We start from the raw sequence: 18,331 nt of genomic DNA on the forward strand, positions 1-18,331 counted from the left end.
CCGGCCCGCGCTGCGCGTGCGGCCTGCACCCCACGAGAAGGCCTGGTGGTTCTGCCGTGGGTTCGGATCGGAGGCGTCTCTTGCGGGGAAGGACCGAAGTCTCTAAGCACAGAAAGCCCAGAAGCATTTTGGTGACTCCTCCCACCCCACCATTGTCGTCTGCCTCAGCTCCGAATGGAATCGTGGAAAATCAAGGTCGGAAGCTGAATCTTCTAGGAGCTTCCCCGGATTTAGGTCCCGGCGTGAATGCGGTGAGCGCGAATCCAGGGCGTGCGTCTGTCTCTCTGTCTGCCTTGTCTGTCTGTCTGCCTGTGTCTGTCTCCCGAGGGCAGCTGGGCTCCACCCACCCTGTTCCAAGTACCTTTGGAGGCCCGGGGTAACCCCAGAAGTGTGACAGGGATGACTTGTGGGTGGGGTTTCAGTGCGTGCGTGCCGCACCCGCGTAGCCTCTCTGAAATTACGGTCCAAGGGACGTCGTTTTCCTACAGATGACTCAGATTTAACCTTCTTTATGACTGCGTAGCTCTCCATTGTGTATAAACGTCAGCCTCTCTTCACCCGTCCATCTGCTGATGGACACGCAGGCTGCTTCCGAGATCTAACTGATGAGCTGTGCTGCTAAAACACGGCATGCGCGTGTCACTGCAAGATGCGTCAGCTCTCTACCAGCAACGGGAGCCTTACCCGCTAGTAAACCTAAACATTACAAAATTGGCAAAACAATTTTCCCTCCCACTCGGTCCCATTTTAGACAGCTAGGAACCTACTAGGAACAGCAGGTCTGCCTTGGTAAACACGAAGGCACGCGGCCACCTTCTCTCATCTTCCTCCTGCGGAAGGTACTGTTGCCAGTCGTGGAATCCACACTGATACATTAGGGAAATGCCGAGAATCCCTCAAACTGAGCAATCCGTGGTTTTTAGGGTTGCTTCGCAGGCTCTCAGGGCAGAAGCAGTGAGGACACTCGGGGGCGGGCCGGCTTCCTGGCGCCTGTCCCTGGTATAGCGAGAGGGGCAGGGCCTCCTGAGAGGTTGTGGGCAGGGAGGTCCATCAGGGGATTGACCTGAAGCTCCGGGAATAGCTTGCTCCAGTAAGTGGACTGTCCACACACATAACGCTAAAGAGAGTTCTGGTGGAATGAAACAGTCATTGGAAAAGTGGTCAGCAACTGGCCAAAGCACAGATGGCTTCATGGCACTCCGTGCTCATCCCGACATGGCCACAGCCTATTGGAACTAGTTGCTGTGCTCATTTTTATAAATGCACTTTTTCTCACCTGATAAAGCAACTCAGTCATCAGTGCATCCGTTCATTTGGCAAACATTTAGTCAAATCCCCAGGACACTGTACGTGGAGTAAGGTTCGTCACTGATGGCTGTAATGGGAGAGTCATAGAATTTTGAAGGTGTCCGAATCTCAGAAACTTGAAGCTTACAATTTAAAAAAAATATAAAGAAACATTGAGAATGTTAAATATCTACAGGCCTGTAGAGGGTATAAGGCAGTGGTGGCGAACCTATGGCACGCGTGTTGTTTTTATTTTAGTTGTTAATGCATGTGTTTTCTCTGTGCTAGAACCTCAGTATTCAGGGTTAGTTGCATTGTTGGTGCTTTGGGCTTCAGTCTGAGACCTCATCTCTGAAAGGTTCGCCATCACTGGTCTCGGGTGGAAATCTGCACACCCTCCTGCGTCGGTTACAATGCTGCATTTTCTTACACTCAGCTGCTCAGGAGCTCGGACACTGTCCATGCAGGGTCATTCCAGTGGCTTCCTGGTGTCACCTCCTGCTGTCACTCAGGGTGGCCTGTGGCCGTGGATCTCTTTCCACGCCACTTGGGAGGACCACTGCTTAGCCTGTTCCCATGCCCTTCAGCTCCTGAGGTCACTGCATGCTGTCCTGTGCACTGAGGGCTGTGGGAAGCCACCAACTCCATGGTGTTCTGTCCATGTGGGGCATGGGCCACAGCCTCTGCAGGGCCCAGGAGGCTCCAGGCACTGGCTGCAAACAGAGCACAGAGGCTCCAGCTCTGAGGCTTCTGCCACAACGTGCCTCTAGCAGAGTTGGAGTCTGGCTCTACCCTGGAGACAGGTGGAAACTCCCTGGATTCTCCTTGGAGTCTGTCTTTTGGCGCCACGGGGCTTGTTTCATTAGTGTGTTTGCTACACAGAATGGTGGCGTTTATTTGGGGGGATCTGGTACATGCACGAAGCATCTCCATCCTTCTCAGTGCCCTCAGGAGAGTGGGTGCATGTGTGTCCCTGTGTGGGCAGGCATCTGGGCAGGTTGTGTGGCCCGGGGTGTGGTGTGCATGGACAAGACCAGGTTACCCAGGGAGCCCTGGTGCCCCAAGGTGAGCGTGGTCAGCATGGCGGGACTGTGTGTGTGATGTTTCTGCTTCTCTGCATGACCCATTTGTCTGCCAGGGGATACCAGGGGGTGCCCCCTCCGGCCGTTGCAGACCCTGCTAATGTCAATCAGTGCACATGAGTCTGGAAGAGATAAACCTTTCATTTCCGGGGCACACTTGGGAGTGGGAGTGCTGCGCTGCATAGCAATTCTGTACTTCACTTTCTGAGAAAATGCCATTTGTTTTACTTTCTCTTTTTGATAACTCCCAGCATATGTATTTTACTGTTTCTGGATTGTTTTGACATTTGCCTCCTTGAGGTCCTTTGACCTTGATTGGCTTTAGTACTTTCTTCCTGCTTTGCTTCTCTTTGGATGGGTTTGGGATGACGGCACCACTTAGCGGGGCCCTGGGCCGGGGACCTGTCACGCCAGACTCAGCCTAAGTGCACTTGTTTTTTCTTTCTAATTTCATCGGTGAATTGTAGGTGCCCATTGTGATCACATTCACCCCTGGGTGTTTATACCATTCTGTGATGTATCTTGGTTCTTGTTTCTTCCCAGTCCCCTGCCCTCCCTTCCACTCCTCCACCCCTCCTCCTCCTCCCTGTTTACAAAAGTCTCACTATGTAGTTGAGACTGACCTGGAACTCACTTTGTAGCCCAGGCTGGTCTCGAACTCACAGCTATCCTCCTGCCTCAGCCTCCTGAGTGCTGGGATTACAGGTGTGAGCCACCATGCCCAGCTGAACCAGTTTTTTTAAAACTTCCTTTTCCCTAGGAGGTGTTTCATTTGACCTCAGAGCTATGCGTATATTAACTTTTTACTTTGAAATAATTATCAGCTCACACAAAGTCGCAAATACAACCTGGCGCTTTAGACCGTTTTCTGTTGCTGTTGCAGAATCTGAGACCGGATGTGTGTAAGAAATAGGTTTACAGATTCGGCTCATGGTTCTGTGGCTGGGAAGCCCAAGGCAGTGGCACCTGCGTCTGGCTGTGAGGTCGGGGATCAAGGCCACAGCGCACAGGTGTCTGCCCTTCTCACGGCTGCCCTGATGCTCCCCAGCTGTCGATTCTTAAGGCCACATTCCGCCTGCTGCTTCTGTGTGTTCAGGAGGCGGCGGTGGTACCCCAGGGTGCTCTCTCTGCCCGGTCTCCTCCATCTGTCCTGGGAGTCAGCTTTCCCACTGTACTTCGTCGGAGTGGACGCCCAGTCCTTCAGTGCATCCCTGTGCGTGTGTGTGTGTGTACGCGCACGCTTCTGCACGCCCAACGCGAGTCTCCCTCTGGGCAAGGGCAGCCCTTCCTAACCCACCCACCTGAGTGTCTTGCCCGTGGGGGGGCTCCCCTCACACAGCGAGCCCGGCGCTGACCGTCAGCACCATCCAAGGACTCCAGATTCTGACAGAGAAGCCCCCATGGAAACGAACCGCCGGGGAGTTTCAGTGTTGGGCCTGTTGTGAGTGGGTGAGCGGAGAGGAGAATTTAAGGAACGGGAAGAGGCCCCACCCCTGGGCATCTCGGAAAGTGCCCTTTGAGTCCAGCTTCCAGTGTCCCTTTCAGGTGGGGCCTGCACCGTCCCTGAGAGCTCACCGTCCACTCCATTTTGCAAAGCCCAACTCTACAGAGGCTCTGGAGCTGTGGGCAGGGCCAGCCCAGCATGCAGGTCCAGGTGACGTGTTGTTTTATTTGTTGATTTCCTCTGCCACACGATGACTTTGAACAACTTCCATCTCGATAGAAATGAAGCCGAATGTTAACATCGTCTTTGCGGACTTTTTGTAGGTGACTTTCTAGTTAAAATGTAACTGGAATTCCGGAGCCTGGGACTTTTATACAATAAAATCCCATGTTTTCTGTGCAGATGTTGCTAAAAAGGAAAAGAGACAGGGAAAAGTAAATGGACCCCAGAGAAAACCGCACAAGCGTGCACAGCCCACCACGCACAGGTGCTGTCCTAGGTGCATGTGCAGGTGTCACGTGAAGCAATGGCCCATGCTCAGCCGCACCCCACACATGGGCCAGGGGCTGCAGCGCCCTGTTCGTCGAGGCCTGGGCCTTTGGTGGGTGTGTCCTCACCGGGAGGGAAGGTGCTGTCGCTGTATGGTGGTCACCAGTGAGAAGGTAGTTTCCCTCCGGCCAGTGACGGAGCGGTAACGGGCATGTAAGGATGTTAATGTTTTGTGGAGTTTATAGCCAGATGGGAACACTGCCTCTGCAGACTCTCCTCTTACTTCTTTCTTGTCACCCAGACTTTTTTTTCTTAACAACAAAGAAAACAGGACAATGCAGGAAGCCTTTTTGATTTTCTCTGGTTTTGATTTTCTCCCTTTCCGCCCTTCTCCTGGAGGTTAAACAAGAGGCCTCTACAGGTCCTCACATAACTCCTGCTTCCAGTGGGGACAGGACACTGGAAGGTGTCCTTTCAGTCCCAACGGGCCTTTCAAGTGCCTGCAGTTTTATGGCCTTCGTGATCGCCAATTACACTGCCGGGGACAATGGACCTACTGCTTAAATGACCAGGCCTCAGATTTGCCTCGATTTGCCCGAGTGTGTCATAGCAACTCTATCCTTTCAAGCAGGGGGAGTCTAATTGCAGGACAGAGATGGTCAGCGCCCAGGACAGGGACAATATGCTCGGCTCCCTCCCTTTCCCGGCTGTCCATCCTGACCCTGCTGCCCTGCTAGCCCTCCCCTGACCCAGGCTGTCCTCTGGCATGCATGTCCCTGCAGAGGGAGCCAGGGAGCGCAGGAGGAGCAAGGTGCCACTGATAAGGGTACAGAATAGAAAACCAATGAGCGACACATCCGGTTCTGCTGTGGGAGGCCCAGATGAGAGTGGGTGGTATAGTTGGGGGTACGCAAAGGGTTTTGTCTGAAGCAGAGATGCTGACTGGCAGGAGAAAACACACGGTGAGCACTGCTGACTCAAGAAATGTTTGTTTACCACCCCTTTATCCAACATTTGCCGCGGCTGACTGGAGCATTAACATGTCTTCCCTTCTCTGGTCATCTCGGCATGGTTTTAGGAACTGGCTGTTGTTGTCATCCATTCCTCGCAGAATGGGCAGGGTGCTCTGGGCACGGTGGTCACTGAGGTCTAGAGACAGCGCAGGCCTGCAGGAACCAAGGGGGGACATTACTCACGTTTCATGGAATCAGAACACTGGAGTCGAGCTCTCCCAGGGCCTCGGCCGCTCTGAGGTGCTCCCTTCCTGGGTCTTGGCCTCTGCTGGTGGCCTGCACCCTTGGCTTGTAGACACAGTGCTCTGGTCTCCACCTGTGTGGTCCCACGGCTTCCTCTCTGTGTTTTTCGCCCATGCTTTTTTTATGAGGACATAGTTATGGGGGTAGGTCCCCTCATCTGGTGACTTTGTCTTTCTTAGTACATCTGCAAGGATCCAATTTCCAAGCCAAGTGAGTGCACAGGTGTGGGGCAGGACTTGCGTGTGTCTTTAGGGCACACGGTCCAACCAACAACAGGCCTGGGCCAAGACCTAAAGAGCAATGTGCCAAAGAAAGAGATGAGCCAGCTTCTCAGGCCTCAGGCAGCACCCAAGCTTTAGTGTGAGGTCCGGGGACACCTCTCACCAAATAAAGGGGTACATGGCAACAGGCTGTCAATGCCGGGCAAGGTCAGCAAGCATCCACTAGGGGAAGAGCACAGCTGTGTCCTGGGCCCTCTGTTCTGAGAGGAAAGATTAAGGCGCAAAGGGTGATGACAGCCCAGGAAAGGCTGCTTGAAAGACTACTTCCTTCTGCTCACTTCCTGTCGGCCCCTCGGCCTGAGTGCAGAGGGCCCGCTGCGCAAGGGGAGCTGCGTCAGTGGCGTCTCTTGAGAGCTAAAGGGAGGCGGGAGGTGACCGCAGGTAGACCTTGGTCACCCAGTTTCCGCTGGGTGGGGGCGGAGCCGGCCGTTCAGAAACACGTTTCTTCCCGTGTTCAGGCCACAGTGATGAAGTAGGTGCTCTGTGCTCTGGAAAGTATTTTGAATATTTTTGAGTTCTGGCAAATGTAAAAGTTTACAAAGTAACAAAGCTGTGATCTCATTCCAATTCAAACCTGGGGACAGGAGATGCTGACTGTCCTGTGCTGTCTAACGAGGGAGGCCTGCACCCCCACACAGGGGAGGCTTCTGGCCAGAGAAGGCCACTGTCCAGGCCGTGTGGGCAGGGACAGAGGAGGGAGAGTGCGTGCCTCCCGCCTTGGCCTTGGACCCTGTCTAGCCACGGCGCCAGCCCTGTGAGGTTTGGAGCCATCTGAGTTTGACTGCAATTTAAGCAGCAAAGAGTGTTTCTGTTTCATTTTATTTTACCTTTTGTTAAGTGTCTTTGGCCTCTGCTGTCCCAGTCTTTGGGTCTCTGCGTGGAAGTGAAGCCATAGCACCTGGCACACTGCTGGGAAACGGTTGTTGTCTCAACAGGGCTCAGCCTGGGACCTCCTGGCTTCCTCTGTGTTTGAATCTGGACCCTCTGCAGCTTCTCTTCTGTAATTCACACCGCATCCCAGCCAGGCGCAGCCTCACCTCTGCCCCACTGAATGATAGGAAGGCGGGAGGAGCAGAGGCTGCAGTCTGGGTGATTAGGCCTGGGCCTCCCGTTCCTGCCTGCTGGGGCTGCTGTCGGGGCCACCTCAGCATGCATCTCTGCTCTTTGTGCAGGGCTAGGATGAAGGTGCTGGAAAGTGGGCTGGTGCAGCCTCTAGGTCCCGTGGGCCCCGCTTTACAGGGCTGCGCCTTGCTGACCCTCGGCCCTGCCTTGTACCTGCGATTGCCCAGCTGGTCCGCAGTGGGTGAGATCTCTGGTGGCTACTGGTCTGTCACTGCCCTGCAGAAATCATCTGTGCAGACTGACCTGCCCGGGGTTTAAAGAAGTAGAGTCCTCCAGGGTGACAGGGAGACTTCAGCCTCAGGGAGCCACACTGCCCAGGTCTCACCTACTCACTAACTACCTAGTACCCACCTACTAGGTACCCCTTGCACGTGGGACGCAGTGCAACTGTAAAGTATGCATGCCACACATGTTCAGAGCTGGACAGCACCAGGACGTGGGGGGAGATGAGATGCAGGCAGACGGAGAGGGCACCGTCCTGGGGAGGAGGAGCTGCCTGGCACCTTGTGTGGGTCCTCGCCCTTGGCTTGAGTGGGAGCATGGATGCAGCTCAGGTCTGCTCAGGGCTGTGGTGGGTGGGGTGGCAGTTTTGGGGTACCTTGGGCACCTGTGGGGAGCCCCAGCAGACCTCTGGGTGACTCTGCGGAGACGGCCATGCTTTCAGGGGACGCGGCAGGTGGCAGTGAGTGGAGGGAGGTCCTTCCCAACCCCCTAAGAAATCCGCTGCCCCAGAGCCAAGCTCGGGCCTGCAGGTGTCCCCAGGCGTCTGCTGCCTGCACTTCCCCTGCGTGAGGGTGACAGTGCCCTCTCCAGCGTGGCAGCCCCTGTTCAGTGGACGGCAGACACTTGCTGTCTGTTCTGTGTCAGAACTGCATCTGAGCACTGGGAACGGGGCCCTCGGAGGCGCCTCTGCCCGCGTGCAGAGGACAACCTCCAGGCTTTTCCCGGCAGGCCCAGTGGCCGGAAGCTCTTCTGTGGCCCACACTACCAAGCTGCTGGGGCAGGGGTCCACACTCTCGGTAATGGGTGCACACTTCGAGGAGGAGGGCTTGCAGAGGACTCAGAATGACGCAAGACTGTCCCGCAGGCGTCAGCAGTGCTTAACACGGCCTTGGTGGGCTGTGCAACAGGTCCCGAGTGAGAAATCTGGAGTGGGTTCCTGCTCAGGTTCAGCCCCATGGGTGTGAACACACCTGCCCCTGCCCCACGTCCCTGTACACTGGCATTCTGCCCTTGGGAGCTGGAAGGCCACGAACCCAGGGCTGAGCAAGGGAACGACAGCTATGTAGGATTGCCAGGTCTTACGGCAGACACCGGAAATGCGGCCCCAGGGAGCTCTGGACTTCGTGGCTGTGGTGACTACCGAGGAAGGGTGACATTTCCCTTCGACTTCTGTCACCACATGCCTGATACCACATAGCCTGGGGCCATCGTGGGGTGGACAGGGACAGGAGGCTCACAGAGCCATGTCCTGGAAGAGGACATGTACACGGCTGCCTCACTCAGCCCAGCCCTCAGTACAGCGTGGCCAGTGTGTCCCCCAAGTGTCCCCCAGGGGAACCTGGTCATGCAGGCATCCTGAGGGGCATAGCCACAGCCACCTAAATGGCTGGCGTCTGCCTCCTGGACAGTTCCTGTCCTTGGTGTGCACACAGAGATCACAGGTGAGAGAAAGAGCCTCCCCTCTCTTCCAGGGTCAGGACACCAATGACGAGGACATCTCTCCTGTCCCACCAGGCCTCATGACATGTTGGGCCACAGCATAACTTGAGGGATCCACAGATGCTCGCTAGTCAGTCTGTCACAGTGGCCCTGCCCTGGGCGCCTGGAGAGGTGCTGGCTTGCAGCAGTTGTGACCTCCATGGTTACTGGCCAGCCTGCTGTAGCATGCGAGTTGGTCCCAGCAAGGAAGAAAGGCCGGTGTCCACGGTGCCAGGTACCTCAGTGTCAGGCCCGGGCTGTCTGAATGGGGCAGTTCCCGAGTACTCCAGGGCACAGCAGCAGGGCTGGGTACACGATGAGCTGGATTTGCTCCTTTCATCCAAGCCCATGTCCCTTTCCCATGAGCATTCAGAACCCAGAAGATCAGGCCACCATGGAGGATGTTGGGTGACGAGGGCAGAGGGTCCCAGCCCCACAGCCTGGGGCTTGGGCAGCAGGAGCCCTGGCTCTCCGTCCGGGAGCCTGGGCACCCAAGACTCACTCGAAGGCAGATGCAGCCACCTGCTCCCGGTGTCCGCGCGTAGCTGTCCCTCTGCTGCGCTGTGTCCTGATTGTTCCAAATCTGTTTCCCCTCCTCCTGGCCGTGTGGCAGTCCTGGGCTCGCAGAAACATCCCTGATTTCTTCCTTCTTCATCACATGGGTCCCTGTGACAGTGGCCACGGTGACCCAGGGTGCCTCTGTGGGACCGCTGGTGACCTGGTCTTTTTAGTCCACTTCCCCATACGGTCATGGGATTGCAGGGACTTGGACTTCAACAGCTGAACAGGGAGATGCGGGAGCCCCAGGTAGACGCGAGGGTCTGGCAGTTTTTCACCCACAGTACAGCTTCCAAGTCAGCTGGGTTTGAGCCATCGTGGAAGGAAGTGACTCCGGTGGGCACAGGCTGACAGCCGAGCGCCTAGGAGGAGGCCTGGCCCGGGCAGTGTGAAGATGCTGGCTGAGGGCTTGGTCACCGTGCAGGCAGGAGGTGGCCTTGGGGGTTGCAGGCTGAGCTCCACTGCTCACAGCAGGCCTCTACCTCTGGAGCCTCCCAGTGGGAAGGAGGCCGCCTGGACCTTGTGACATGGACCGAGGACCGGCCAAGCCAGCCTGCGCATGGGAGGAGGCTGGAGTGTGGCTGAGTGTGGCTGAGTGGGTCCCTCCAGCTCCTCTGACAGGACCAGCCTAGGCAGGGTCAGGAGGACGCTCCTGCTCTCCGCCACTGTGGAATACGGACAGCAGTCAGCACAGGTCCCTCAGTGCTGTCGCCGTGATTCCTGGGCCGGGACACAGGAGGAAGGAAGGCTCACAGCGCCCAGGCATGCACGTGGCTCAAAGCCTGTCGCTTCCTCTCATGTTTACGTTCTTTGCAGTGTTGGAGATGGGAGGCAGGGCCTCTGCCCTGCTGGGAAGGGCGCCGCTGCTCAGTTGCGCCTGGCCGGCCAGGCTTTTACTTTGAGATGGGAACTCACCCTGTTGCCCAGGCTGCCACCACGCCTGGCCCCACGGGTCCCTGAGGACCTGGTCCTGGAGTCACACTGAGGGGGTCAGGTCGGGTGCTGGCTGCGGGGTGCACGGAGCCTGAGTCCCGCCCGCTGCAGTGCAGGTCGCGGCTTGCGCTCATTCAGCTCTGAGCACAGCTGGCAGTGCACTGTCCGCCTGCCTACTCTGCTGCAGTTCTCGCCGCTCGTGCTTCAGGTGGGCTGGGGTCTGCGCCTCGGTTGGGGCTTTCTCCTAATCTTTCTCCAGGCTGTGGGCCAGGGTCAGCGTCTGGAGGGCCCCGTCCACTCCCTCCAGCTTTATGTATTTATTTTTTATCTTTATTAAATTTATTGGTACATTTTAAGTATACAGTACAGTTACATTCATCATTGAGATCTTGTACATTTACATGACTTATCAGGTTCTTATTTTTCCCCTTTCCCCTGCCTCCCTTCAGCCCCTCCACCCTTCCCTGTTTTCAAAGACTTTGTTTCCATGGTTTTCCTTTTCACATATTTATTCTTTTCCCTTTTTCCTTTCCCCTACCCCTCCCACTTCCCCTACTCTTTTAGTCCTTTTCTTCCTATTACACAACATCAATTATACATTTTAACCCTTATTTACATTTTTAGTTTTTCACACCAGAGAAACTATTTGGTATTTACACGTGTGTGACTTATTAATTTCACTTACAAGTGTGGCCTCAGTGCGCTTTAGAGACGCTGTCTCCTGCATGTGCAGCACTGCTCGGCCCTGGCCTCAGTGGCCAGCAGGGGACACGGATGGGGAGTCAGCTGCCCAGCTTGTGAGGAAGCGCTTTGAACGACACCAGAGTGCGAAGGGACCTCATCTTCCAGTTCCAGAACCCAGCGCTGTGACGTAGGGGTCCTGTGGCTGTGCTGGAGCTGGCCAGAGCCTTGGGGCAGCAGAGCACTCGGAGGAGCCCAGCTTTTGAGGCAAATCGGCCCATTGTGTCCAGTCGCCGTGAGACCTCTGCTGTCCCTGCCCCAGCTCCTCCCCTCCTTCTCAGCGCAAGGCTGAAACCAGGACCCCAGGGCACCACGCTGGCCACCTGCGCCAACCCACAGGAGCCTTCCTCCCCACTCCTGTGCCTCCCAACAGGCAGCTGTGGCATCCTCTGTGCCTTTGCATTGGGACGTGCGCCTCCTGCTTCCAGAAACCAGAGGGCAAAGCCTCCCTGTGCACAACCCTCCTGTCCAGTTCGCAGGTCTTACTGTGCAGTGTTGTACCCACGACTCCTTCGGCAGCAGAATGAATACGGAAGGGGAACCGCCCCTTCAGAGACCTGCCTCACCAGCTGGGACCTCCACCAAGCTCTGCCTGCCTGAGCTGCAGTTCCTCCCTTGCTTTCTCTGGACGGCCTGGGTGAGCGAGGGGCTGGCGTGGCTCCCCCAGAGCAGGTCCCCGTCCTTCCATGCCTAAGGAGGCTTTGACTTTGAGCAAAGGGACGTGGCCCGACACCTGCTAGCTTCTCCCTGTGGCACAAAAGTATCCCCCAAAGAGCTCTCTCAGCTCCAAGTCCCTTTTGAGGTTCTACGAGTGGGCTGAGACACTTCATCTCTCACAGATGCGGCAAGGTGCTTTTGAGCTTTCTGCTAGTTTTTCAGGTGTACCTTGGTTTATTTTTAGGAAGAGCATGCTTTTTGCATGGGAGACCATCCAGCCTGTGCATCACAGCTCCCAGCTGGGTCTCAGCCTGTCCTGGGCAGAAATGGCTGATTCTGGAACCCCCTGTGGAGTGAGCAGGAAGGACCGAAGCACTGTCCCGAGAGGACAGGACAGAGGCACTTCATAGAAACCACTCTGAGTAACCCTCACGGCGTGTGTGTCATCATCTGGGTTTAGCTTCTTCGCCCCAAGCCCGCCCAGGCTGAAGAGGCCTGTGTGCTGAGTGCAGTGATAGGGAATTCTGCAGCCATGGATTGTCTTTCAGGCTCCCGCTTGGGCGTGCGTGGTGGCTGCACCCTGTCCTTGCTCCCGTGCCTCCCAAACACCAACCCTGCCACCTCTTGCCTGGAGTCTTTGGGAACAGGGTGCCAGCTGATGATGGAAACTAAGAAAAATGTAACCCCGTCAAGCAACAGGCCGCTGCCTTGGCCTGAAAACACCAGCTGCAAATGAGAAAAGCTCACTGAATAGAGGACGGACTTCGGAATTCTGTGTTCCGTGCGCTCAGCCGTGTGAGTACGCTGGAGCGGGGTGTCTGCACCACTCACTCGCCTGTGGGCTCCAGGCTGGGAGCACCTCCAGCCCTGTGTCAGTGGGGAGCACAGCATTCCCTTGGGGCGACGGAGTAGAAAGGGCCTTGCTAAGCCTGGCTTAGCGTTTGTCATCTTTATCAATAACAGCCCACGCCCTCTGGCAGAAGTTCCAAGGTGTGCGTTGCCACCAACAGCAAGAAACCATTTCTGAGCAATCATGGTCTGAAATAAAGGCGCTCAGTCTCCCTGGGGCGGGGACCACACAGACCTCGGCATGGCGGGGGAGCTGCAGCTCCTGAGTTGGCCTGCGCTGCTGGGAAAAGGTTATACAGCGACTGGACAGCCAGAGCTAAGTCCCACAGGGAGACAATGGGCCTTCCCGCGGTGGATGCTGTCAGCTGCTGGGGAACAACGAAGCCCTTTGTGTGCGCACCTTGGGATAGGGTTAGCAATGTTGTCATTCGGGGAGGGCAAGCGTCAACAGGCAGCGGTGGGGAGATGGGTGCCTACAGCCACTTTGTGCTGTGGTGATTGCAAGAGCCTGTGGCTTGGCAGTGAGCTGTTTCGAGGTGGCCTCCGGACCTGGATGTGGCCTTCTGGATACACAGGGAGGCTCCTGATGGGTGATGCCGAGCTGGCCCTGCAGTCCTGCAGGGCGCACTGGCCACCTGGGTCTCACCCTGCCGGCCCCCACCCGGGAGGCGCCCTGTGTCACCCCAAACGCAGAGCCCAGCCTTCATAGGCCTCCTACCAATTCCTCTAGCCCATCGAGCCCGCTCCGCCTGGTCCCCCGTGCACACAGAACCAAGACTCTGAGGACCACGTCCACACAGCAGCGTCCCAGCCCCGGCATCACTCCAGAGTGACTCACGATGAAGAAAGTCCTCTTTGCCTCCCACCCACTCCTGCCTTTGGCGCTATCATTCCCTTCCCACCTCTTGCTCCCAGGCTCCAGGAGAGGGACAGGTTGGTGCGGACGGCCAGGCCCACGCAAGGACGTAGGAACAGTCCCACCTGAGTGGGGGCATGATTCCCCCTTTCAGTGCAGGCCTGCCGGCTGGAAATCCCATCTCTATGTAATGTACAGGCTGGAGCCCAGCCGGGCGAGGCTCCCTCCTTCTGTGGAACGGGGGGCATTCGGGCCTGTGGTCTGCACCTCCCTCCTCCTGGAGACTCGGGCTCTGTGGCCAGAGTAGCTTCTGGAAGGGAGTTGCCTCTGGGAAGAGCTCTCTGACGTGGTCACCCTGAGTCACTCCCGGCTCCATGGGTCCTTGAGAACCACTCTGCGACCAGGGCCAGCGGGGAGTGGCAGGGCAGAGCTGTGTCCACACTGGGAGGCTCCTGACCGTGTTGGCCCCCAGGAAGGTGGAGCCCCAGACATCCCCAAGGCCACCACTTGGCAGAGCCAGTGCTGAAGTTAGGCATCTTCACAAGGTTCTTCCATGGGAGGAGGCACAAAAACGATGCACGTCTCAGCACACCATGGTGGGGAGATCTCTGGCTGGGATCGGGGGCTTCTCCCGGTCCTACGCTGCAGTGTCTGCTTTACTTCTGTCAAGGGTTTGTTTGTCACCGCGCAAGGCACAGGTCACTCACTGGGCGGGGCTACTGCTGGTGTGGGAAGCAGGCTACGAAGCAGACAGTAGCCAGGGAGAAGGGGCAGTGTTGCAGCCTGAGTGTCCACGGGCCGGGCCCACGTGGAGGAACACGTGGCCATCAGCCCACTAACATGAGGCTGCTGGGATGTGAGGCAGGGACTGGTCTGCTGTGCCATGCTGACTACGCGTGGTGTGTGCAGTCTGTGCGGAGTTTCTGCCTGAGTCCACCTCCACATCCCCTGACAGTACCCACACAGTCTGCGTGTACCCTGTATAAAGTCCACACGTAACCTACATACAGTTTACACACAACATCATCTTCACACAGTCCATGGACAGCCCACAGTCTGCATGTACCCGGGAGGGTCTCCGTGCAGCGGATGTCTAGTCCACATGGACCCTGTGCGCAGTATCCCCAGAATGTACGTGCTGTCTGCATGTAGTCTACGGTCTCTGTCTGGATGTATCCCTGAAGCCTCATGAGCTCAGAGGCACGGCTATGGAAGGCATCTGCATTACTGGGATGCTGTTGCTGGCTTGGTGTTGGGTATGGAGGCTGGCAGAAGAGGGGGTCACCCTCCTGTCTCTGCTCCGGCTCCTCCCCTCTCACTACTTCCTGGCCACCGTGATGTAGCAGCACTCCTTCACCAGGCCCTGCAGGGAGGGCATCGGGTGAAGTCCCAGAACCAAAGGCCCTGACTCGGAGCTATGATGCCAAAGGGGAGCAGAAGGTGCTGTCCCAGCTCAGGAGGACGGAGCCAAAGTTTCTTCCTCTCCACCATAGTGTTCTATGTGGGACTCGAAGGACTGACTGATTTGCCCTGTGTTGGTGAGGACCGACCTTCTTTATCTATTGTTACAATGTCTTTCATCCACTCATTCCAGCAACTGTTTTACCAGCCATCCTGGCATTCTGAGCCCAGTGAAGCTGACACATCCAGCACAGAGGCCCAGCTAACATCTTGGCTTTGTCCAGCTCCTTGTCATAACTGATGAGCCCTCACGGATGGGTCATGGCCGTGCTCATCTGAGGTCCTCTGTGCTCTACATTCTGTGGATTTTGACAGATTCGCAGCCACATGTGTCCACACTGCATGCCCTCCGGAGATGTCCCTCTCATCTCCTGGCAACCACTAATCTTTCACTCTTTCCCTTTTCTGGAAAGTCACATTATTGGAATCACACAGGCTGCAGTCTTTTCAGAAGGGCTTCTCTCAGTAACACCCGCTCAATTTCCTCTGTATCTCAACAGCTCTTTGATTTGTTCCCATTCCTTTGTTATTGCTGAGTAGTATTTCACCCTATGGATGTCCCTCAGTTTATCCATTCACCAATGAAAGGCAACATGCACTTCTTTAGCTTTTCCAGTTGAGAATAGAGTTGTTATGAACATTTATGTACAGGCTTTTGTACGGTCACAAGTTTTCCGCTCCTGTGAGTAAGTACTGAGAATCGCTGGACTGTGTGAGCACTAGGGATCCACCGGACACCTCGTGAGTGGCCGAGCTGCTCTGTGTTGCACCTCAGCAAATGAGAATCTGCCCTTGCTGCAGAGTTGGCCGGTGGTGGCCATGAGCCTGCTGTGGGGCAAGGGAATGTGCGCCTGCAAGGTCTGCAGCCCCAGAGGGCTCAGCTCGCTTCCCTGAGGAGGGGCCGGGGATAGGTACAGCTGCTCAGGGTCCTCACATCCCGAGCTTGGGGGAGATCAGAGTGGGTGCCACCGGGCTCCCTGGAGCACCCTCTCTCCTGCGGCTCCCCCTTAGCTTCTGGTCTGGGTTCAAGCCATTTCCTGGGTGTACTCCCCTCCCCCACTGAGCCAGCACTGCCTCGGCTCTCTGTCCCTGGTCCCATCCTGTGCTGGTGCCCTCGGGGGCACCTTGTGCAGCCCTTGTGCCCTGCAGTCATGCTGAGCACTCAGAGGAAACAAGGTCACTGAGACTGCGGGGCTGCTGCAAGCACTCTGGAGGGTGCGTCGTGGATGAACAGGGCGAAACCTTTCACAGGGCTTGGCGAGGCCCTCGGTCACCAGCACCTTCCTCCACCACAGTTAAAGACTTTCATGCAGCAGGTGTGATGGTGGGTACTTGCAAGTCCAGCTCTCTGGGAGTTTGGGGGAGGAAGACAAGTCCGAGCCTAGGATCCAAACCTGGGCAGCGTCATGATGGACAGACACTGCCTCAGCATAGAAAGGGCCGAGGAGGATGTAGCTCTGTGCAAAGGCCCTGGGCGCCATCCTAAGGGTGTCTGTAGGTTTGGGGGGTTGGTAACTGCCCAGTGGCTGTCACTCTGAGATCTCTGGGTGTCCCCACTCTGCAGCCACCAACATCTGCCTCTGGATGCCCTTTTCCTCTTCTGTGCACGGGATCCCCCAGTCGGCCAGCACTGACTCGCGGCCGCCGTCCCTGGTCATAGGTGTTCACACGCGGTGGCAGTCAGGGCTCCACAGACTCTCACATGGTGGAGAGCCAAAAACTGGAAGCACACTCCAACTCAGACAGCTCAGCTCCTGGCTTTTAATGGATACTTCCGGATCAGAACGGGCAAGTGGCTACCTGCCAGCCAAAAATGTGCTGAAGGAACCAAGCCCCACCATCGTGTCGCAGTCTCATCACCCTCGAGCTTTCTGAAGACGCGGGTCTATGTGGGCGGGCTCGGCACACGGGGTCCCGACCTGGTGTTACACGTCTGGCATCGCGACTGGCAGAGGCGAGACGCTGGGTTTGCGAAATCTCAGCTCTCACTATGGAGCCGGGCTGAGACCGCGAGAGCCCCTCAGCTAAGCCGGGTGTCAGGTTCAGGAGCAGCTGTGTGGTGAAGCTGTCCTTTTCGGGTCAGCCGAGGGTGTAGCTGAACTGTGTACACTGTAATCCAGACCCCTGTGCATGCAGACATCAGTCAGCACTGACTAATGACAGCGATCCCGTGGAATATGAGGCAGTGGACACATTCCCCTGCCGGAGGCATCTCCAATGATAGCTGACCCAGAGGGCAGGGCCCTGAGCACGCAGGCAAGGCGGTACTGGACCTGATGTGCGCACCCTGGAAATCATCTGTGTGTGACCGGTGGTGCGGCTGGCGGCAGAGCCTGGGGCCGGTTCCTTATTTTAGCCCCGCTGTCCTGACCCCTCTGTGGGATGTGATACCAGCTGCCCTGGGCTGTAGGTGGGTCTCTTTCCTCCTTTTATTTCTCAGCATCCTCCCAGCCACTCTGGACCCACTCCGATGGGAGAACCGGTCACTCCTTTCATCGGTATGAAGCGTGCCAGTGTTCTTAGGAGCTTATTTCCTTGGACACTGTTTATCAAGGTTTTTTAGCAGCTAGGGAATGCAAATGAAACATTCAGACATATTTCCTTAATTAGAACATTTTGTAGAAGTGAGTATATTGGACGTGACTCCGTGTTCGGACTGCTCTTGGGATGTCCACGCCTGTGAGGGTGAGCAACTGAATGTATTTTCCTTCTGTGCTTATGCTGACCTTGGGGAAGGGCCAGTCACACAGTGCTGATCTGGTGACTGAGGTGCATGAGGACGTGTGATTTTGTTTTGTTTTGTTTTGTTTTGGTACCGGGGATCGAACTTGGGACCTTATACTTTTGAGGCAGGCGGCGGCACCACTGAGCTACATCCTGGGCCCCAGACCTACACTGTTACAAACAGGTCCCCAGTGAGCCAGATCGGCTGCACATCATAGAAACATTGCCTTCTGCCTCACAAGGAGCAGTGCCTCTCTGTGCGTGTAGCAGTCTTGCCTGAATGCAATTAATTCTTACTCGCAAGAAATAAAAAGTTAACCATAAAAGTGGAAATAGAGATAGTAGAAGTTTAAAAATTCTCCATTTTTACCATTAAAAAGTAGTGGTAGTATTTTACTAATGATGCTACTTTTTCAATAAAATAACTGTCCTGACACTTAAAAGAGATACTTATTTTATACATGTGCATGTGGTCAAACAGTTGTTTTAAAATAAAACAGCCAGGCGTGGGAGTGCATGCTTGTAATTACAGCAGTTGTGAAGCTGAGACAGGAGGATCACCACAAGTTCAAGGCCAATGGTCACCAAGAGCTGGAGGGTGGGAAAAGATTTAAAAAAGGAATTCTGATATGTCATGTACGTGTACCAACCCCACACGATGAAAGGAATCAGAATGCACTGCAAATGTGCTAATAACAGAACCACAAAAACAGTGAAACCAACACGGAGCAAAGGAGACTGTTTAGAGGTGACACAAACTCATCAGATGAGTTTCATTGCCGTGAACATTTGTGGCTGAGCAAGTAATTTGGATCCTAAAGCTCAGGTTTCTACCATAGGTGGCCCAATTCTTTGGCTTTCATAAAAAAAAAAAAAAAAAAAAAAAAAAA

At 55.7% G+C, this 18,331-nt stretch overlaps 1 protein-coding gene across 1 annotated transcript in view; it reads left to right on the forward strand.

Annotated features, from left to right (window-relative positions):
* Positions 1 to 18,331, forward strand: part of LOC104849975 — a 33,766-nt gene that overhangs the window by 2,927 nt on the left and 12,508 nt on the right. The window contains exon 2 of the mRNA XM_010606670.1: positions 113 to 251. Coding sequence (XP_010604972.1) covers positions 113 to 251 — 139 coding nt within the window. The remainder of the gene's footprint in view (positions 1 to 112; positions 252 to 18,331) is intronic.

Source organism: Fukomys damarensis, unplaced genomic scaffold (genome assembly GCF_012274545.1).
Source record: "Fukomys damarensis isolate Sample0158 unplaced genomic scaffold, DMR_v1.0_HiC HiC_scaffold_1, whole genome shotgun sequence".
NCBI lineage: Eukaryota > Metazoa > Chordata > Mammalia > Rodentia > Bathyergidae > Fukomys > Fukomys damarensis.